The sequence below is a fragment of the Daucus carota genome, chromosome 2 (genome assembly GCF_001625215.2).
Source record: "Daucus carota subsp. sativus chromosome 2, DH1 v3.0, whole genome shotgun sequence".
Classification (NCBI taxonomy): Eukaryota; Viridiplantae; Streptophyta; class Magnoliopsida; order Apiales; family Apiaceae; genus Daucus; species Daucus carota.
The window spans coordinates 31,157,694-31,180,711 of NC_030382.2; the positions used below are offsets into that span (position 1 = coordinate 31,157,694).

General features: G+C 33.7%; 4 protein-coding genes across 6 annotated transcripts; all 4 read right to left on the reverse strand.

Annotated features, from left to right (window-relative positions):
- Positions 1–234: 234 nt before the first annotated feature.
- On the reverse strand, positions 235–8,179 carry LOC108206698 (vesicle transport protein GOT1). 3 transcript variants are annotated; one of them, XM_017377081.2, is made up of 8 exons: positions 7,974–8,179; positions 7,793–7,869; positions 6,457–6,548; positions 6,286–6,366; positions 6,086–6,183; positions 5,923–6,004; positions 1,888–1,936; positions 235–592 (listed from the first exon to the last, which is right to left on the reverse strand). In XM_017377081.2, the coding sequence occupies exons 2-7, from the start codon at positions 7,815–7,817 to the stop codon at positions 1,898–1,900; spliced, it is 417 nt and encodes a 138-aa protein (XP_017232570.1). In that variant the 5' UTR covers positions 7,818–7,869; positions 7,974–8,179; the 3' UTR covers positions 235–592; positions 1,888–1,897. The 3 variants fall into 3 exon arrangements, with proteins under 3 accessions (XP_017232570.1, XP_017232572.1, XP_017232571.1); XM_017377083.2 differs by having other exon boundaries at positions 7,793–7,818; positions 7,974–8,178; XM_017377082.2 differs by having other exon boundaries at positions 235–618; positions 7,974–8,178.
- A 1,752-nt stretch (positions 8,180–9,931) lies between these two features.
- LOC108209547 (haloacid dehalogenase-like hydrolase domain-containing protein Sgpp) lies at positions 9,932–12,364 on the reverse strand. Its single transcript, XM_017380507.2, has 5 exons — positions 12,147–12,364; positions 11,219–11,333; positions 10,825–10,976; positions 10,488–10,749; positions 9,932–10,404 (listed from the first exon to the last, which is right to left on the reverse strand). Exons 1-5 carry the CDS (start codon positions 12,176–12,178, stop codon positions 10,213–10,215), a joined length of 753 nt encoding a protein of 250 aa, XP_017235996.1. The 5' UTR covers positions 12,179–12,364; the 3' UTR covers positions 9,932–10,212.
- Positions 12,365–13,865: 1,501 nt separating this feature from the next.
- Positions 13,866–17,327, reverse strand: LOC108209546 (cytosolic Fe-S cluster assembly factor NBP35). The gene is made up of 4 exons (XM_064087145.1): positions 17,182–17,327; positions 16,084–16,170; positions 15,887–15,988; positions 13,866–15,082 (listed from the first exon to the last, which is right to left on the reverse strand). Exons 2-4 carry the CDS (start codon positions 16,151–16,153, stop codon positions 14,160–14,162), a joined length of 1,095 nt encoding a protein of 364 aa, XP_063943215.1. The 5' UTR covers positions 16,154–16,170; positions 17,182–17,327; the 3' UTR covers positions 13,866–14,159.
- Positions 17,328–17,953: 626 nt separating this feature from the next.
- On the reverse strand, positions 17,954–22,797 carry LOC108206031 (nuclear intron maturase 2, mitochondrial). The gene is made up of 3 exons (XM_017376193.2): positions 20,272–22,797; positions 20,132–20,192; positions 17,954–18,334 (listed from the first exon to the last, which is right to left on the reverse strand). The coding sequence occupies exons 1-2, from the start codon at positions 22,452–22,454 to the stop codon at positions 20,189–20,191; spliced, it is 2,187 nt and encodes a 728-aa protein (XP_017231682.1). The 5' UTR covers positions 22,455–22,797; the 3' UTR covers positions 17,954–18,334; positions 20,132–20,188.
- Positions 22,798–23,018: the final 221 nt, after the last annotated feature.

Genomic DNA, 23,018 nt, shown 5'->3' on the forward strand with positions numbered 1-23,018 from the left:
TATAGCAATGATAAATTGACCCTGTCAATCTAGCGATTAATCAACAACTAATATGAAATCACTAATTTCTATAGAAAAATGATTTTCGACATAGCATGGTAAAATTGGCACCCTCGTTAATCAGCAATTAATCTCAAATCACCCAACTTCTGGCCGATAGACTTCATTATATGAACCCTGACAATGATTTAGCTACCATTTCGCATGTAACTAGATACCAGGCTTACCTTCGTGTTGTGCTTCTGAATGTCCAAACTTTAAAATTAAAGGTGCACTAGAAATTTAACAAGATAGTGACATATTTTCAGAGAAGAGACATAAGGTTAATAGTGCTTGATGTAATTTCTAATTTCGCCACCAAGCAACAAGAATTACAGGAAAAACTACAGACATTGATGACTATTATAATGAGACTTGCTCTGCTGCAAGAGACGTAGAAATCTGCTGCCATCTCTAGCGAGGAATAAGGAATTATGTCTATGCCAATAAAAGAATCGTTCTACTGAGTATGCATGATTGTTACATCTGATGGGTGAATGTTGACGTGCTGCAAACCATCCATGAGTTCCTCAAAAAATTTCTCTCACATGCCCTGTCCATGGCAGTACTAGTAACTAACTGCTTACAAATAAGTAAATAATAGCGCCAAGTTATTAATAAATACATAGCCGAAAATCAATCACAGAGAAAGTGACATTCAATTTTCATTTGCTTCCTATTAATCTGCATCATCAATCACAGGGCCGCCATTTATGCCCAATCTCATGATATAATTACTTAAAGAAGCAATCAATGTTCGAATAGAACTCTCAATTATGACTGTTTGACTTAATCAAGACCAACTATTAATCATGTTTACTAAAACTTAAGGCCTGGAGATTATAGAATGGAGCTATCTCTAAAATATGTCTACCTTGAATTTATAAGAAAAGATGACAGTGGTGGCGACTTTTTGCCAAAGAATGCTCAAGGGACCACTAAAACCAAAGAATGCTAAAGGGACCGCAAGGAACAAAAAATACTCAAGGGACCCTAGGAACAATATATAATTAATGTGTGGTGGACTGAAGAACACAGCATCATGCTGTACGGATATTAATCAGCGAAGTTATGGATGTGACAGACCGTGCAAAAAAGGGAATAGGGAGAACAGTAAGTACCTCTAGGCAGGACTAGAAATTACGTTCTCTTTTTTCTTTTACTAAAAATATTACCAATAATCATCATCACTAATAATAATAATAACTATACCAATAACAAAAATAATAATAGTAATAATAATCTAGCAGTACAAAATTAAACAGCTTCCACCACGTCCATGCTCAAGGATTACTAAGATAACATGTGATGATGTGAAAACAATAAAAATTTAGGCACCAGGTATGATCTAATCTAAAAGATATGTTACAACTTACAATACAACTAGGTAGTTTAGGTCCTTTTTTTTAGTCTCTAGCCGTAATTAAAAAAATTCAAAAATTTACAATTTCTTTACTAAAAAAACAAGTGCCTAAAAAATTCCTGAACTACAGCTATATATGAAAGCTGACAACCAATCTAAAACGAATACACACAGGGATAACATATTTCACTGGGCAAAAATCAAAATTAATGAGAAAGAACATAAAGATAATTTCATTCTCAAAAGAAAAATTAAAGAAAATGACAAGAATTAGGGAAAAAAGAAAAGAATAACATATGGTTATGCTTCACAACAATAATTACAAGAAATTAACACCTACAACAACCAATTTATTATAACACAGTGCAAATGACCAATTAAAACCAGATAATTATTGTGCTTGGCAACTGCTAAGTTCGACAATCCATAATTGATCAACTAGTAATTTCCATTAACACCGAAGTGGATAAAAGAGGGCCACTTACTTCGCTATGGTTATACAGGCATCCGTTTACCTTTGTAACTATCAAAAAACTGCACAATAAACAAAAATTAATTCATGTTAGCCTTGCAAGAATTATGCTTGAACCAGCAAAGATTGATTACCAAGAAGATGCTCAAGTATAATAAAAGGAAGATATAGACATCATAGTAGTCCAACATATCTAAAATGAAAAGTATAGATACACATTTTCTAGGTCATATGTACTACATCCATATTAAGTTTAATAGGCATAAGGATATAAGATAACAAGAGAATCATAAATGCAAAAAATTAGGTGTTTTACTTTTAATAGGTGAAATCATTATCTCAACTATAGCACAACTGACTGAATGATGCATGACATCCCATAAAAAAGCCTAAAAGAATATTTGGGAACAATGCTATAGGCTTTGTAGGCCCAATAAGTAGAAAATTCTAGATTATATGTATCAATAATTATCTTTAAGTAAATTAGTATATAATTTCTTTTAAAATTATATTCTTGTAAAAAAAGTGTTATATAGATTTATTATAGTGAATAGTTATCTTGTAAATATAGAGATTTTGTTCTATTTTGAATTTTCTCCATCGAGAGAATAATCCCAGGTTTTTGTCCATCATTCCATGGAACCCCACCCCCATCACTAGAGATACTATTTAAAAGATTCACAAAACTTTAGTTTAATTCATAAGATCGTTAAAGTTGCCCATTCTCCATCTTGACTATGTTGCCCAATATATGGCAGCAAAGTTATTCATAGAGATACTATCAGGGCCGGTTTTTTAGGCGTGCAAGGTGGGCGACGGCACAGGGCCCCAAAACTATAGGGGCCTCAAAATTTAGAAATCAATGTTTTATTTAATAAAATTAAATTTCGAAAATGAAATTGAAAATTAAAAATTATATATTTATTTTAATTCTGTTTATTTATAGATAAATAATTACATAATCTAATAGATTAGTTTATTATGTCTATTTGCATTGTAAATCTTTTATGTTGTATCTTTACTTTTTATATAATAATTTCTCTTTTATTAAATGTTTTCATAATGTTTTTTACATATGATATTTTTTCATATGTACTATAAATTTCATTCTTTTCAATGACATATAGATATATCTCATATAAATTCATATTAATTTTGTTTAAAATATTAAAATTACTATTATTTAATAACATTATTTATCTTATTTTAAGTGACATGTTTTAATTTTATAAAAAAATAATATTTTTATTATTTATTTATTTTTATAATATACATATTTTTTATTATTATTTGAGGCCTAATTCATATTATAGCACAGGGCCCCAAAATTCTCCCAGACGGCCCTGGATACTATATAATTTCACACGTTTCATATCTCAGGCAGACTTTAAAAAGAAAAACTCGTGCATAAATATACACCTAATCAAAGAAAACTAGACACAGTGGTGACTTTGACCTGAATATTATCAAACCCGAAAATTTGGATTAGGATTTATATTTAAATTTAACTTTGACCCGAAAGAATGTGAGTTTTGATATGAATTTTATATGTACCGAAAAAAATCGATCAAAACACGCCCGAATTTATATACATATAAGTTGTACATAAACATATAATATTTTAATACAAGACAAATAACATATATTCTTTTATTTCATTATTACTCAATAGTTAAATCATTTATTATTTTTTCTATGTAATTTCTACGTAAATCATTTAGTTCTTAATTATATAATCATTATGACTTAATATCCCAACAATACTTTACAAACTTAATCACTTGTAATTTTATTTGTTATATATAATATATTATTTGTTATACATACATATATAGGGTGGCACTATAAAGAGGACCCTATTCTATAGAGTTTCATAACATAAAAATATACATAATGCATAAGTTAATCATATTTTTATAAAAAAATAATAAAAAATATTTAAGTAATGAATCAAAAACAAAATCATACAACTTTTTTATCCAAGAATCATTGAAATTATGCAATATTACAACACGACTCTACAACAAAATCATAATTATCCAAAATGATTCCACTATGGAACGAATTTTCAAAATGAACTTTTTTGTTCAAATTTTCACCATAAAATTTTCCTAAAATATATGTCATAATATTCTATATTAGACCACATTTTATATGCATTCTATAATAAAATCTATAATGAAATCAATGATTTGTGATGAGGTGCCATCGAGGAACTCTTATAGGTCCTGTTTGAAAACGTAGGCATACATATATATAACTAATATTTTTTTTACGCAACTACAAAACAAGGAAAAATGTATTATTTGCTCATACCTCGAATATTGGACTTAACTATATAATTCAAAATTTTAAATACCTAAAATAAATATATATTCCAATCTGAAACCCGATGATTTGGATTTAGATATTTAGTATTGGATTTGATTTGGATTTAGTTTTAAGACCTGAAAATATCTGATTATAGCTAAACTCGACAAAGTGTTGCCATCCTAGGCTCCTAGCTAATAATACTATTAGCTTATAAAATTCATATATATTACATTGTTCAGTATGTTGCCGATTAGTCTAGTCAAAATTGACCCTTTGTAATTTCCACCAATATCAAAGAAATTACTTTATTCAACCCAAATAGAAATCACTTCAAAAAGATAATTAGGAGGTCAACATGGATTATATCTTTCTGTCTACTAAAACAAAAGACAGCTGATGTGATCAAAGCTTATGTGTTTATCTCCCATTAAATGGATGACATCAGCATTCTTATGTGTGAACTCATCATTAAATCTCAACTTTTAAAAATAATTATTATATGCTCCCTCCATCGAAATATTGATACAGAGTCAGGCAGATCCAAAATTCACCATTCCGTTCACAAGTTCGACCTCTTGCAACACTATAGCAACATATGTGAAAACTACCACCGTATGTAACTTCACTGTTTTACATGCCTTTGTAGCTGCCGTCAGTATGGTACTGGTTCCATTTCACATCAAATTAGCGGACTTCAACATTACAATCTATGACAATGATGGTTCTTGATTTCTCCATTCGTTTCCTCCACCGGACTTCGTCACTGACAACGGGGAATGTTTAGGTAAGTCCCATGTGAAGAAGGCCGTGGCTTAAGGTATTATAGTCATATTGTATCACACACTATTTTATTTATTGTGCACTAAGCCGGGGGTCTTCACAGAAACAGCCTCTCTACTTTAAGGGTAGGGGTAGGGCTGCGTACATTTTACCCTCCTTAGACCCTGCTCTAAGCGGGATATACTGAGTACGTATGGTATGGTATGGTCTGGTATATACTCCCTCCGTCATTTCATTTCTTTACCATTTTTTCCCTGCTTGGCACACATTTTAAGGTAAATATAAAGTATAGTTTCATAACATATTTTGAAATTTTCTTTTTTCAAATAAAAATTTAAACATTAAATTTTGATTCAAAAAAAAAAAAGAAGTTAAAGTAATTTATGAAGCTACACTTTATAAGAACCTTAAAATGCGTTCAAGCTCTCTAAATGTAAAGAACCAAGAGGGACAACGGTATAATTTTATCATCCTCCACCACTTCTCTCATCTTCAATTCTCATGCTCCACTATTTCTCTCTCCTTATCTCTCATTCTCTTATTATTTCTCAATATCATTTGCACATGTTAATTTATATCGTATTGTTTAATAATTGTTTAATAAGTATTAATTTATTTACTTTAATATATATGCGGTATTTCCCATATATCACTTGATTTTTTCATCACTTATTTAAATATTTTGACCCCATGGTCAAATTAATTATTTTTTATCAATAATATATATTAGTTAAATTAACATACATCACTTATGTATTTTTCAGAATTTAAATAAATTAGAATTATAATATAACCAGGCATCTGCGGGGACTAATCTAGTGCTACAATACACATGAGAATCCAACTTACTACAAGAGCAGGGGTAGGTTATGCGTATCATAAAAGTCAAAAAAAATTGTGTAGAAAAGAATATCTGAAAAAATTATAAAAAGCCAAGTGGATAAAACAAACATACGGATCTAATAAATGGCTGCTGGAACAGCCAACCAATAATAGGTATCTTCTGCACGAAAACTGCCAGAGTAGGCCAAAATCCGCTGAAAAAAACACCTTATCAAAAAATAGAATTGATATATATCGGTGGAACACATGAAATGATGCTGAAGAAATATGCAAACCTGAAGAGTACAACAAATCCATATGCCTCTAAAATCATTCCAATAATGGGCCATCCAATGATAACAAAGAAAAACCCAAAACCAAAAGATATTGTTCCCTGTATACATAAGAACCAAAACAAAAGCAAGAAGTTCATATACACTAGATGAGTGGTTACATGTCTAAAGAGAGAAAAAGATGGAAAGGGCGAAACCAAAACCTTAAAATTGCTACGTTTCATGAAGAACTGTAGGGAGGACTTCAAACCAATGGTTAACATCACTCCTGATACAAATAGGATCTGATACATTATCGCAAAAATAACCTCACATTAGCACACGCAGAGTATATGCCAAAAAAGATTACTAACTTGTAAACCATAGGCACTTACATTTCCTATAGCCATTAGTCCTTTGTCAAAAAAGAACATCACTCCAAGAAATGAGAAAAAGACCCCAAATCCGGTCAATCCTAGCCCAATCTCTGTAACAACAGAAAATTCAGTCTTTCCTAGTCAGCCAAATTATTATAAAGTATTTCCAGAGCATGCATAGATGGGGATGCATTATTCATCTAATGATAATTTGACTGTTACAAACAAAAATCTAATTGAGAATCATGATATCACCTAGAAGCATATGTATATTATAATGTCTTTCTTCATGTAAAGCAAATTGACCATACACCCACCAATATTACGGCAAACAAAAAATAATAGAAAACCTGAAGTAACTCCATAAGAACTCAACCACAGTAAGCCCATGAAAAAGCATTTCAAAAACTAAGATGAGTAAACTTTAAACTTGCTCAAAAACCCAGCTCATCAACTAAAGTTTTAATCCCCCATTAATTGTCTAGCATCTATTACTGAAGAGTTTGATACTATATCCTCTATGCAGTGACATGATTTTAAGTTTCTGCAATATAATTCTAAAAGCCCTAAGAGTCCCATCTTTGATTATTTATTCTGCAAGTCATTTCCTTGTTCTTGTAAATATTCATATAGGTCATCTAGTTTTACAATGAAGTGAACTGTCCTGGGTTCATGTACTTTGAAACGAAAGAAAAAATGTTTTACATATATATCCAACTACATGGAGGAGAGTACGACTAGTTCTGCTGAGAACATAAGGCCCAAAACCACGGATGCAAGACCATTGGGATTAACAGGGAACATATTCTGCAAATACAAAAACAAACAGTATAGGTGGTACAAATTCGTTAAGGAAAAGGGTAACTGCAGCCTACAGGAAGTGCCTATATATAGAAGAAAAAAGAATAAGTCTAGTGAGGGAATTTAATTGCTTGAGAGAGAAATACTCCACTGCAGAGAGAAGAAATCTCATCATAACAAATTAACAATACAGAAAGTATATATGTGGAATATACTGTACTCTCGAGAGGACTATATATGATTATATTTCTGATTGAAGAGAGAACAAATATCATAAAAACTATACAGAAAGATATTCATTGGCTTATCTGCCACCCCAAATTAACTTATACAGTAGTATTCGCTGTTGCCAACTAAAACCAGCTTAGAACTAGAAACAAAATAGTAAACTATAGACTGTGTTACACTATTAAAATCTCCATGACACACATACATAGATATACATTAAGAAATTACACAATTTTTATTCTAAAAAATGCACATAATAATTAAAGGGGAGGAGGGAGGGAGAGAGAAGGAGAGGGAGAGAGAGAGAGAGAGAGGCGTAACTGACTTTTGCGGTCATTCATCTCCATCATCCTGTTGGATTAAGATAACAACCACCGGCAAATCAGCAATCAAAATGAAAGCCTACATAAGCACAGATCAAACAAGAAATTAAACAAAATGAATCAGAAACAAAAGGAGAATGAGATGTGAAAATATGTAATTCAATGTATAAAGTCTCTGATTACCTTTGCGTATCGCCAAAATTCAATCAAGAGCTCACTGCCGATAACAGAGAGATTAATTAATCTCTGCGTGTGTATATTTATGTATGGACGCAATACAGGTTTGTGTATGTGTTTATATATATATGAGTGTGCGAGTGTGTGTTGGCGGAGAAGAAAGAAGCAAAAGAAATGCCGAGTTGTATCGACGAAGAGGGGTGTATTGGATTGGGATTTTAAAACATTTTTTTGCATTCATGAAATCCGAGGGTATTCGATTGGGATTGTTTGAAATCCATTAAAATCTTGAGGTATTCAATTGGGATTTTAAACTATGCTACAAAATCTAGTGGTATTCAATTGGGATTTTAAATTATGCTTTAAAATCCGATGGTATTCAATTGGGATTGTTTAAAATCCATTAAAATCTGATGGTATTCAAATGCTGATGGATTTTTTTTCATTTCATAAAATGATGGATTTTGTGGCATTCTTCAGTGTATTTTAAGTTTTTTGAAATCCCACCAAATTCAATGGGATTTTGAAGCATTGTACCTAAATCCTATCAACTCTGCGACATTTCATCAAGAATCCGCAAAAAATCAAAATCTCATACAATCCATTAAAATCCATAGACTAAAAACAATGCATTAAAATCCCAATCGAATACACCACACGAAGAAAACGATTTTGATTAGCTGGGTGACGTCTATTCCATATGGTCAGTCCGAACGAACCTTTTTAACTCGTTTTTTCCCCTTTACAAACACAATAACTTCTAAGTTTTTTGGATTTTTTTCGTCAATACTCCCGTTTAGAATTTTTCTTTTTAAAAATATTGTAATCTTTTTAAAAAAAATTGTGAAAGCACAATATTTCAAATAAAAATTTTCAAAATATTATTTTTGAAAAAAAATTATAAAAACATGGATGTTGTATTTACAATCAAATCTGCCGCAACCACCGTCAATCATATATAATATATACGATCACTAATGCAATTTCAAAAAAATCTGTTAAAAATTATAATTAATTGTATAATAAATTGCAAGTGTTTGTAAATGGCGAAAAATTGAGTGCCCCCGCTACCGATACTAATATCACAAAATTAACCAGGAGATTAACTAAAAAATAATTTTCACGGCTCATCTCATCTTCCTCATTAAGTGCACCCTCACTTACCAGAGATGATACATCTGCAGGATTGTACTTTCTGAGTAATTTAGAGGGGAAACAGAGAGAGTTCTCTGAGCTTTCTGTAGAACAATTTCTGTGTCATTCACATGTTTTGCAGCCTCAAGTTCAAAAGAAAATATTTTGAACTAGGTTACAATACTTAGTAAGTACATCACAACTCACAAGTCTGTCAATCGATGAGCTTAGTTACAATAGTTAGTACACCACAATTCCACAAAATCAAGGAGGTGCTGTTACATATAAAGATACACACATTTTACATGCACTTATACATTAGCATGCATAATATTCTACAACATAATTTTATTTACTTCTTTATCATCACTAAATATTACAAACTTATACACTACCATATATTTGTCTAGAATATAATTGCATTTCTACTTCTTAGTTCTTACTCATAACCGAATAATACAAACTCATGTAACTGTATATAGAATTCTCTGGAATATAACTGCATTTCTACTTTCTCATCACTAAATATTACGATGAATGTGTTTGACAATCACCACCCCTAGACAAACAAACACCCCGAAATTGTGCCAGGAGGGGTTGGACAAGTGAAGAAAATTATCAGTCCCATATCCAGGCTCCATGGCCATGTGGTATAAGAGAAAAGAGGAAGAAACAACATAACATATACAAGAAGGGATCGTAAGACCCTCACTCCCATTAAAATGTTATATAAAGATCAATATATAATTCATGTAACATATACACTTGACTCTGGTAGCCGGAAGAAGCAAGGTCATACCATAGTAATCAGAAGAGAACCCGCTTACAACTGCAAAATCATGGTTGTCAGTATAAATATATGTAGAACATCCACTAGTATGCAGTTGGGATGTTTTAATGATGTTCACATGCCTTCTCAATGAGGGCAAAATACAAAAAATAAAGAAGTCTGATATCTAAGGAATGAGTCCATCAACATGGACGATATTCGAATAGATGCCATCAACAACCAAGTAATAATTATTTAATATATGTTTTGGTTTGTAGTTGGCTTCTTATACTGTTTCTCTTGCCTTCGCTATGATTCACTAGCATTTTTTAAAAAAATATTTCAGGGGATGCCTGCTGCTGCACCTGTCTTCCTATCAATCTCTTCCAGAGCAGCCCACAATTTTGGATCTGCATAATCCTTAACAAGTAGGGTTGGTTTTGCTGTCTTTAACAAGTCTTCAGGATTTCTGGTCGTTAAGCCAACAACAGCCATTCCAGCAGCAACCCCGGCTGTTATTCCTGAAACAGAATCCTGGGAAAAAGGAAGAGTGTTACTTGTTTGAAAAGTCACCAAACGAAGCTTGAAAAGCATGTGTGTTGAACTGGAAGCCAAACCTCACAGATGAATGTGTGATCTTTTGACACCTTGAGTTGTTCGATGGCCTTTAAGTAGGGATCTGGGAAAGGTTTAGCATGCTCACACTCATCCCCGACAATAACAAATTCAAAGAATTCTGATAAGCCAAGAACAGAGACCATCATATCAGCATTTGGCCTAGGAGCATTAGTAACAGCAGCTCTTCTCAAACCACGGGTTTCAATCCATTTCACCAATTTGTCAAGACCATTTATAGGCTTAAGATGATCCTTGGCGATTCTGTCAGATTCAGAAACAATATTATACGGCAATACTTATACGAAGTTCAGCAACTAAAATGGTAAGGACATTCACCTCCTAAACACTGCCTCTTTATCTTCCATAAATTTAACACCCCTTGCATGGTCATCAGGAAAAAGGAAAGAAGCAATATCATCATTATGCTTCCCAGCAAAATGCTGAATAAAAAACTCTTCGGTGATAGGTACCCCGCCATTGAAGCCTATCTGATAGTTAAATAGCAGTGTGAGTCTCCAAAAACAATCTAATTCAAGATTAACAACATATGATGCTTAGCTTTCTTTGGTAAAAATGTGATACATTTACAAAACAAATTTGCTTTGTCAATTCTCATCATCAGGTTTTGTTGTTCCGAACCTTCCGATGAAGGGACTCGATTACATCGCACTGTCCAAAATAGTACAGGGAGGGGGGTTGGAAGAAAATGAGCAAGAAATAGCAAACCTACTTGTGGAAGCAATTCCTGGAAAGCCAAGACATGGAGAGGATCTGAATCGCACAAAGTTCCATCAATGTCAAACAGTACTGCTTCGAGTGGAGCCAATCTCGAGAAAGACGACATGCTGTTTATAACACTGAAATCAGTTTCCTACCTTGCCAACTTCCGATAAGAAAATTCTCATGTATAATGTAATAACATATAAACAAATTACAGTATTACACTATACATACTGTATGCAACAACTTAAGAATTTAGAAGAAATATGCAAACACAATCAAAAAAATAATATAAGAATTAGTGCAGCATAGATGCAAATGCATAGTAGGCGCGTCCGTTAGAATATTTTATAAAATACAGTGCCATAATAAAGAAGAAGAAAAATTAAACCCCCATTTTTCTGCGTGCTGCTCAAGTTGATGAAGTTATTTTCCATGTACGACGACTTGTAAAACTTGACAATACAATTATCTTACTGATATATAATGAGACATCAGACCTTGCAAATTACATTGCAAGTTTCACCAGAACCAACTCGTGTTAAGTTAACAACTCAAGTATAGTTTTTCAGGTAAGGAGTTAGATTTATTTTTATTTTTTTGACAAAAATGCACTTGCTGGTATCGGGATACACCAATACTCCGAGGAGTTTGATTAAATAAAAAAGAAACTTAAGTTTACTCAATCTGCTCCGATGCGATCTATGATGTATTCTGCTTACTTTTAATTGATTCTTCAAAGTGAAAGTATTCTCTCAAAATCGACTACTCTTTGAAAAGCTCAAGCATTAAGACGGATGATTAAGATGGTGAAGAATTCACAACGCAGCTAAACATATCATCAAACACATTGCAAACTTTCTTACGGAAAACATAAACAAGAAACACGTAATTAGATCTGACAAGCACCTAATTAAATGTGTGTATAAAGTGATTACCCGGCGGTTGAATTTTCAGCTGAAGAACCCATGTTGACTGAAAAAGCTGCAAATTAGGGGTGGGGTTGTGACTTGTGATGCAGCGAGATTATAAGGAGAAAAGAGTGGTGGAGCTGGAGAATCAACCCCACGACAAGGAATCTTCCTGGCGAATCAAATTTATATGCCCAACACACGTGTCACGCACGCCAGGTGTTTCTGAAATCTCTCTCTCAGCTTGTTTGAATGAAAATGTACAAAATACGATCACTAATTTTATTGGTGTTCTAAAAATTATTTATTTCATTAAAAAATTGCTAAATTTTTAATTAATTATTAAGATATTTTGTCAATTTATCGATTACAATTTAATTATTAAAATTCAGTTTATTCAATAAAAATTCGATAGATTAAACCCTTTTAACTCCTGAGTCAATTCGTTAACTGATTAGTTTCGAATGGATTTCTATGACATAAATTTTATTAATTACCACCTCCGGTAGACACACTAAATATATATAACCGTTGTTTAATAAATTAAATTATATTTTTCTTTATCTTGTGTGATATAATAAACACCAACAAAAATATAATAACACTACACATCCAGCAGCGTTGTTAAAAATCCGACTACTTTTATTATCCTAAGTTTCTTCATTGTTAACTTTCGATTTTATTTATAAAAATTTTAATAAACAAGCAAATTTTTTACCGATCAATTTCTAGCAACTCTTGACTAATTTATATAAAAAAAATGATTTCCAACCGATTATATCTATGATAAAGTTGACACCGTCAATCTAATCTAGCGATTAATCAATAATTAATCTCAAATCACTAATTTTTATAAAAGAAATTGATATGATAAAATTGATACCCTCGTTAATCAGTAATTAATCTCAAATCATCAACTTCCCGCCCACAGATGTCATTATATGAACCCGACCATATTTTAACTGCTTCGGATGTCACCAGATATCAGGCCGACCTTCGTGTTATGATTCTGGATGTCCAAAGTCCAAACTATAGAATTAAAGGTGCACTGAAAATTTAAGATAGTGACATATTTTCTGAGAAGAAACATAAGGTTGATAGTCCTTCATGCAATCTATTTCTAATTTCACCACCAAGCAGCAAGAATTACAGGAAAAACTACACACATTGAAGACAATATTATAAATGAGAATTGCTCTGCTGCAAGAGATGTAGAAATCTGCTGGCATCTCTAGCAAGGCATAAGGAATTATGTATACGACAATCAAACAATCATTCTACTGAGTATGCATGAGTGTTACATCTGATGGGTGAATGTTGATGTGCCGCAAACCATCCATGAGTTCCTCAAAGAATTTCTCTCACATGCCCTGTCCATGACACTTGACAGTACTAGTAACTAATTGCTTACAAATAAGTAAACAATAGCGCCAAGCTATCAATACATACATAACCGAAATCAATCACATAGAAAGTGACATTCAATTCTCATTTGCTTCCTTATAATCTGCATTATCAATCACAGGACCGCTAGGAACAAAGAATACTTTAGGGACCGCTAGGAATGATATATAACTAATGTGTGGTCGACTAAAGAACACAGCATCATGCTGTACAGATATTAATCAGTGAAGTTATGGATGTGACAGCCTGTGCAAAAAAGTGTATAGGGAGAACAGTAAGTCCCACTTGGCAGGACTAGAAATTATGTTCTCTCTCTCTTTCTTCGAAAAATATTACCAATAATCATCATCAATAATAATAATAACAACAATAGCAAATATAATTATAGTAATAATAATCTGACAGTACAAAATTAAACAGCTTCTACCACGTCCATGCTCAAGGATTACTAAGATGACATGTGAAAACAACAAAAATTAGGCACCAGGTAAGATCTAATCTAAAAGTTATGTTACAATATAACTAGATAGTAGAGGTCTTAACAGATTCAAATTTTGGAGATTGAGTACACAAGTGAGTATCTGCTTATCTCTTTTCATAGATAGGCCCTCGGCCAAAAAGCCAGCACCAGATATCTTAAGCATCATTTATCATATCTGGCATTTGTGTTGCTACCAGTTTCTCTATGATCCGCTTTAACGCAGGTGCACTCGCTCTACACTTGCTATCCGAAAAGCAGGACCTGCCTTCCTCTGCTGCTTTACATAATTGAGGGTCTAATGGTACCTTGCCAAGAAAGGGTACACCCATGTCTACACACATTTTTTTAGCACCACCACCACTGCTGTCGAACACTTCACTGCAAGCAACCAAATTCATAAGTTCCGGTGCTCTCTCTTTCATGAGATTTATTGCCCACTCTGTCACGTCTACCTCTTCACCTATAGTTGACATCCGTGCAAATTTGAAATCTGGAACCGACTGAGACAATCCACTCATATTTTCAACCACCCCGAGAACTTGTATTCCAACTTTCTTGCAGAAACTAACCTCTTTCCTGACATCTATCAGGGAGACCTGTTGTGGTGTAGTGACTATTATAGCACCATCGATTCCTGTTTCTTGGAGGAACTGAACAATTGATATATGTTCATCTGAAGTCCCTGGTGGAGCATCAACTACCAGAAAATCAAGCTCCCCCCAGTAGACATCCTTCAGGAATTGCTTGATGATTCCGTTTTTGCGAGGGCCTCTCCATATGACAGCATCATCTGGATTGGGGAGCATGAACCCAATTGACATGACACCGAGATTGGACTCCACATAGACAGGAGACCATCCAAGATTACTCTGGTGAATCTCTTGGCCTTCAAGACCAAGCATTTTTGGGATGCTTGGACCACAAATATCAATATCAAGGAGACCCACTTGAAAGTCCATAGCTGCCAGTGCATATGAAAGTTGAGCAGAGAATGTGCTCTTGCCAACCCCACCCTTGCCAGATAAAACTAGTATCTTGTGTTTTACAGTAGCCATTCTTTCTGCAATTGCAACCAAATCTGCAAAAAAAAAAAAATCATCAGTAAAATGAGATTATAGCATTAACAATGGGCAGAAAAAGAATCTTCTACTAGAATACCACTTTCAAGAAAAGAGTAATCACAAGACGCTTAATTTTACTAATATAATTAAACTTAGTTGCTTGAATCAACTGTCAAAGGTTACCTATACATATTACATGTACATGATGCTCTATTATATGATAATAGAGGGGGGGGGGGGGGGGGGGGGGGGGGGGGGGTAAGGACTGTTTGTGTTATTTCTCATTTCTGTGTTTATGTACGCATTTGTTTTTATATGTATGATACATCTAGGGTTTTGATGCTCGATTAGTTGATTTACTCGATTCCAAAGTGCTTCTCGTAGAAACATATATGAAGAGTATCTGATTATAGAAACTTTTGTAATATGCTGATGATTTGAATTTTACAAAGCTGTATTTCTATATTAAGATGTAAACAGCTGAGACTTTGGTTTTTACATCCTATACACCTTGTCTTAACTCCGATTTGGTGTGATTTAAGTTTGTTATTTCTACTTAAGTTACTTTTGTGGTTTTTAACGATTTGGCGTGATTTAAGTTTGTTATTTCTACATCCTCTTTTAATGAAGGATTTTCCAGGAGAACTACTTCTGCTACCATTGGCAACACATAAGCATTGGCAAACAAAATTGATTCGTTATAATCATACAAGTTCTGTATATATATTATTCAAAAAATCACCAATTACACTAAATAATTACACTAGAGAGAGAGAGAGAGATGACCAATTACACTAAATAGAGAGAGAGAGAGAGAGAACCAGGGTCAGGGCCTTTGGGGGCGGAAGCACAAGCATCCTGATTAGGGCAACCAGCACAAGCATCAGATTTACCAGCAGACTCCGATGCAGGACCTGGGCAATCTGTAGTATACCAAACATATATTCCCCAATCCATAAACACATAATCAATCAAATAAACATACATAACAGAGACAGATTCTGAGTGAGTTACTCACGTTCATTGGCATCTTCGGGGATATTATTGTCACCGTTTTCTCTGGCACTCTTCGCCATTTTATCTGTCATCTTCTGTTCTTTCTTTTCTGTTAACAAACACACAATCAAAATTTGTGAGTTTGGCCGACTTCCGTTTCTAACAAAATATCTCTGCCGACTAGCTACCTTCCTCGTTCCCACAATATCTTTTTTATCTTAGGGTCCAGGTCCCCAGCATATAACTGCTGGGGAGCCTTTATCCACCACCCAGTTTCTTGACCGTTGGATCAGCTCAGCAACGGTCTGGATTAAAAAAAATTACTGTGCGTCCGGCGCTTAAAAAGCGCCATACGTCTGTCGTCCAACGCTTTTTAACCGCTGGACGGGTAGATTTATTTTAACGCACAGCGCTTTTTAAGCGCTGGAAGCACAGAAGGAATTCAAAAAAAATATAAAAACAGAAACCCGTGTAGTAGCATATCATACTACAAACATATACAACCACCACCATTAAGAATTCCATACAAAGAATTCCATAAAACATGGATAATCTTTATACATTAAAACAACATAGAATGAGGTCTCGGGTATGACAAATACGATATCTGACGTATCGCAAGTGAGCTCACATATGATTAGTGTAATAACATGTTACCGATGTTGAGTTGGATTGTTAAACAGGTTGACGTGTGCCAGCTTACCAAATACTGAAAAAAGGAGGACTCAAGGACGAGAACATAGTTGTGTCCATGTACGACTGCTTATAATGAATATAATCCAAGGAAGGGTGTTATAATTAACAGTCCACGGTGATGATGTCTACGCCGGTGTTCCTAAGGTGCTTACTCATTCTACGAATCTTTCGATATGTAATAAGTATTGTACATTCGCATGTTGTCTGATGGAATAATCTGCAACTCATATGTAGAATTCCATCATAAACCTCAAATATGGACCTATTTCTAAGGGGCATCTTATCAAACAGTTTGCAATCACACAGTTCATACGATATTATATTCATTAATTACTCCTAAAAAACTACGTAATCGATGATATAAACAACCATTGTCTAACAACAATCAAAACACTAAGCTTGCAAGATAGAGATTATCGTTTACCTGATTGAATAAGAACTCAAAGTTTGATATGTCTTCAACTGCCGAGAAAAGCAACAACTGACGAGAATATATGTTGATCCTCGTTCTGATGACGAGGCCGTTTGGGTTAGCTTGAAAAAAGTACTTCATGGGGTACAAGTGAGAAGTAAAAAATTAATAAAGTTAATAAAATTAAAAAATTTAATAAAGTGTTTGGAAAAGAAGCAGAAGCTGTGATAAAAAAACATTCTCAGCTTTTTAAAAGTGCTTCTACTTCTTTACACAACCAAACAGCCCCAATGTTGACCCATTTTAAAAAAAATATTTTTTAAGCAATTATATAGTTGTTTATAAACAATATTTTATTTTTAGTTATATTTTATAAATTATTTTATATGTCCTGATAAATTTAAGTAAACATTTTTATTCTCACAAACTAAAATGAAATGAAATTACAAAATAAATGTGATACACACATACTAATAGTTATAAATTCATCCACTAAATTCAAAATTTTAAATCAAGGAACATTCTTACATAATTTTTATATATTCTAAATTTAAAATTTGTTAAACTTTTTTAAGCGCAAGTGTTGAGTAATTATTTCATCTTTTGAGTTTGTTTCATACTATATCATTAACTTTAGACTAGCACACACTCTATTCATTTAATTGATATTATGAAGAAACCGGAGTTTCTGAAGTTGTTGAAAGAGTTAGTCAAGACCCAAGAGTATTTCACATAAATCTCCGGTCAAATTGTTCGTCGTCACATCAACATTGTTGTTTCCACCTTTTGAATTTACTTTGATTCCATTATTTACAAGTTTCACCACCAACTTTGTGCTTGAAAGATCAAGGAACAACCAAAGGCAATGCATTTTAAGACCTATTTGAACAAGACAGTTAAAGAATAGAGTTGAGAGACAATGCAAGTTGTCCGAAGTGCAGCGACCTAAATGTGAATATGATGCATCACTATGTACATTGTACAGTAGATCTTGCCACTGGCCATTGGTGGGGGTTAGCTCAAAGTGCTCAAAATTGTATATAATTCATATAGGTAGGTCAACATGGGACATCGTCCGAGAGTTCAGCCATGCTTACATCATTGTCATCGCAAAAACTGTGTAGGATTAGTAACCAGATGACAACAGCGAAGGGAAATTACTATCCTGAAATCAATATCAAAGAACAATTAGATTTGAACTAGCAATACAAATGATCGAATAACAAACTACCAAGAAGATTGATATCAAACACAGTTAACATCAGTGTTGGGAAAATGAGCACTGCAGTTTCTGCAAAAACTAATAACCTTGAAATGAATTACATTTCATGTATTGTTACCAATTAATATAAGCTGCAACATGGCCAGGGGATCATACCTTTTCTTTTCAGTTTTCAAACACTTTATCTGTTTATTTTATGTTTTTGCTAATTATCAAGCACTTCATTTTACATTATGAAGAAGGTTTTACAATTAAGGATTGTGAACAGATATTAAAATGCAGCTCCACAATAATGCTAATTACAGAGAATCCAAGACACAAGTAATTGTAGTCTTCACTCAGGGTACTAGACTCAAAATTTCTCAAGCATTCAAAAATTACTGGCATTCTCGCCAAAACGCACCTCTACTATAATAATAAATAATATAAATATAGTAAACCCAAGAATCAAGATACTAAAAGTAATTTTAGTCTCCACCGAGATCAATAGACTCAAAATCTCCGCATATATCACATAAGGAGTTGGTTCAACCAAAAGCAGCCAAGTAACAATAATGATTTATGAACATTATCACCACATTCGCGCTTGTATGAAACAAAACTTTAGTGAATATAATTAGGGGCCATTTGGTGGAGGTAATATGTAAAATATTTTTGAAATCAAAACTTTAACTTTCATTTATACTTTATTTTAGAAATCATAAAAAACAAAAGTAATATGTAAAATATTTTTGAAAATCAAAAATTATTTTTAATTTAGTAATAAATGAAAAACAATTTTTGATATAATTTACAAGTCAAGGTATTTAAATACTTTTTATATAACAAACTGTATTGATTTATATAAATAAATAACCCATATTATTATAAACATACCGACTTTTTTGAAATTATATAATACCTAGAGAATCACATAGGGAGATATTCGTATAATTTTCTATTCCGTTTCCGTATCAAAACCAAACTAGTAATACAATTCAGTATCATTCCTTTCATTTCTCCTCATTTCCCTTTCTAAATTCCATTCCGTTTGCCCGAGTCAAACCAAATGAGCCCTTATATTAATATCAGCAGGACATAAAGATTTCTGTGACCACAATGTTACAATAGATATCTCAAACTATTTACTCGCGGGTTTGATCCAGTTTTATTGAACAAAAATGGCAAATACTGATTTTGAAGATTAGTTTTGTAATCTGAGATTTAAGGATTCAAAATCAAAATACCTAAGGTTATACAAAACTGTCATACAACAGTCCAAGTCATAGAACCCACAAGAAAGCCCTCATATATTTCGAATTTTAGGGGAAATAATTAAGTTTTTATTTATACACTGACCGTGTATAATCCACTTACAAAAAAGCATACCTCAATACCCCTCTACCCTTAGTCAGCCAAGCCACAAGTTGCCTAGTTACACAGACTGAAAGAAGCATAATATATTATTTTCACTATATGAAATTATATTAACCAGAATCATAATATCATATACATGTACATTTATTACAGATAAAGATGCTTAAACTTCTCCAAACATTTTTTAAAATCAGGAGTAACAAAGAATCCAATACAATCATGCATTCTGAATCCTTAATTCATGCTATATGATATAGTATAAGCTGAAATACACCAAAATAAAATGCACAGATGCTGTACAAAGAATAGGAATAACATTTATTACTCGTAACATGATATGACACCATGTCCAAAAACTTCATAATTTCACAAGAATGAACATACCACATTAATCCCTACAACCAGCTCTTCTTGCAACCTCAATCTTTTAGCAAGAAGATATCACCTGGGAGTATGTAATGTAAGATCATACATCGTGAAGTTTAAGGAAGCAATCGAAATCACAAATTGTAAAAAAATCTTACATTTGTTCTGCATAATAACTAATTCCATTCTCTTTCTCATCTCCAGCCAGTTGGTCATCAGATTTATCATTTGATTCCACTAACATTTCTTCTCTCTTTTCAGTTGTAGAACATTGCTCTAGTTTTGGCAGAGCACTTCTTTTGTAGTTCCACACCAGCATAGAAGTGTAATCTTGTGGTGATACCAGACCTTGTTCACTAAGGCATTGCCTTTGCTCCTCAAGAGTTTTTGGATCATCAAGCTTTATATATTCAATCAAAGCCTTCTCATGTTCTGGCCTCCAACCAGTTGGAAACAGAGTGTAATCAGTCTCTGGCACAAGAGACATCCGAGTGTACTGAAGCCCGTCGATCGACTCTGCAAGGCCCATTCTCAGCAAATTATGATACTCTGGTGACTGCCCTTTTTTCTCCTTGATAGGCCGACTTAGGTTCCTAGCGCCAATCTTGTAAACCTTTGCTCGTGACCTGAGCTTATATTTTGCAGCATAGAGCTTTGCAAGCGATCCCCTGATAATATAAGAGCAAAAATTGACAATTTTCTTCCTGTTGTCAGCAAATCTATACCATTCAACCATTGTAGAAAGAAATTTGTTCATTTGCGCATTCGTGTGAGCTTGAGTGGCATGGAACATTCTGAAGCATGGTTGCGGATCTGGATCTCTATCCCCCTTGAGATAATTTAACTTTCTAAATTGTTTAATGCACTGTTTGAGGCTTGCTGTAACTGACAGTAATGTCCCGACACCTTTTTCGCTTATAATCTTCCCCCCGGTTGCAGTATAACGAAGAGTGGGATACACCACTCTACGACACAATACGTGGTCAAGAAACATTATACCCTTTGTTATGTGTTCAATAGGAAGGCACTCATTGTCTAGCTTAAGCATATACTTCTGATCACAAAACTCAATTAACTGTTTTCTCAGTGTAGCAGCATCTGCTCTGGGTCCCCTAACTCCAATCAATATATGACCACCAAAACGTACATAATCAATTTTCCGGGTCTTATCCGGTCCACTGGTGGGAACAAATTCTGGCCAGGATGTATTTCCCTGTTCAATTTCTCCATCTGGAGCATTCCATATGACATCACTCTTGGAAGGCTTATAAAATTCTTTAATTTTACCCTCCATCCAGCGATCCAATTCATCAAGGCAAACATTAGCCAAAAGGGGGCTAAGGATTCCACAATGCCCCCAAGATGGAACTTTCTCAGCTTCCTCCGGAGCAAATCCAAAAAATGATTCTAGCCAAAATGGGTCAGGCTTTGGTTCATCATCAGCTAATATTTTCTTTTTCTGGTACTTCCTCTTTACCTTTTTCTTCTTCTCTGCTTCATCAACCTGACTAGTGATCACAGGTGTAACCAATGCAGATTTCACCAAATCAATCACCATCTTATCTCTAACATCCCGCATCAAAGCACTAATAACTATCCCAACCTTCATCCCATCCAATACCGTACTCAAATCCCCTTTTATATACCACAAATAACCTGCAAAACTCCTCCGTACAACCCTCAATACAGTATGAGCTGTCCTCCCGGGCCTAAATGCAAACGACTTCTGCGAAAACCGAGCTTCATAAATTGGCTCTAGAATCATAAACAAAACCTCCTGAACAATCTTATCTTGAAAAGCAGCCGGTTGAGTAGTCGTCAAAATAGCTCTAATCTTTCTCTTCGACAATGATTCATACTCAGTCTTATCCTTAGGTGACTTAATAAAAAACTCCAACCTAGCACCCCACTTAAACCTATTATCAAGAACAGCATTCCTAAGAGCCAACAAATCCTCAAGTGCGGACCTTTGTACCGCACTTCGAGGCATATAAGCGCCCATTTCATCAGCACATACTTTCTGATAAGCTAAAACCCACAACTCAAATCTCCTCAAATAACTGACCAAATTAGTAGCTGTTCTTTCGGGGTCTCGGAAATTTTCAATCCACATTTGTGAACAAACAGCAACACCATCCTCCTTCATTAAGGTAGACGGGTCATCGGGGTCCAAGACCCTCCTATTATGTGTTGAAGTGTACATAAAAGCTCTAAATAACATAACCCCATTATTTCTAGGTTTCAATCTACATGACCCAGCTTGTAATACAGTAGAATTACATAGAGGATATGAGTACTTAGTAAGCAAGTGATGACCAAAAATACTAAGCCGACGACGCATTGGAACTTGAATATATAAACTCAAAAGTTCATGTCATTCCTAAAATTCACTGTATAATGGAGAACATGTAAGAATACGACAGTAGTTGATCCCTAAGTGATGTTGAAATATTCTGAACTAGAGCTGCACGCCAAGTGTTTGACGAAATGTCTGAACAAAATATTTGGATTCTGAAGAGCACAGTGTATAAAAGAAAGTTGGGATACCTCTTAAACCCTTGCTTGTGAAATGTATAAAGGGTTTAGCTTGTTTCAGTCAGGCACTCTCAGCTCTTTAGGTATCAACATTTTCTCCCCTTTTTTCCCTTTAATCCCAACCCGTGCCAGCTTCGGAAATGGCATAAAATAATCGTATCCGACTTATATCCCAAATCTGAAATTTGATATTAATTGAATTCAATTTTATGGGTTTAGATTTAATTAAATCCAATATTTCAATTTGAAATTTAAAATTTTATCTGAGCCTATCCGAATTCGAAATTCTAAAAACACCTGGTTATAGGATATTTTATTTTATAATATATATTTAATACTCCTTTTGTCATTCTTATTTATTTACAGTTTT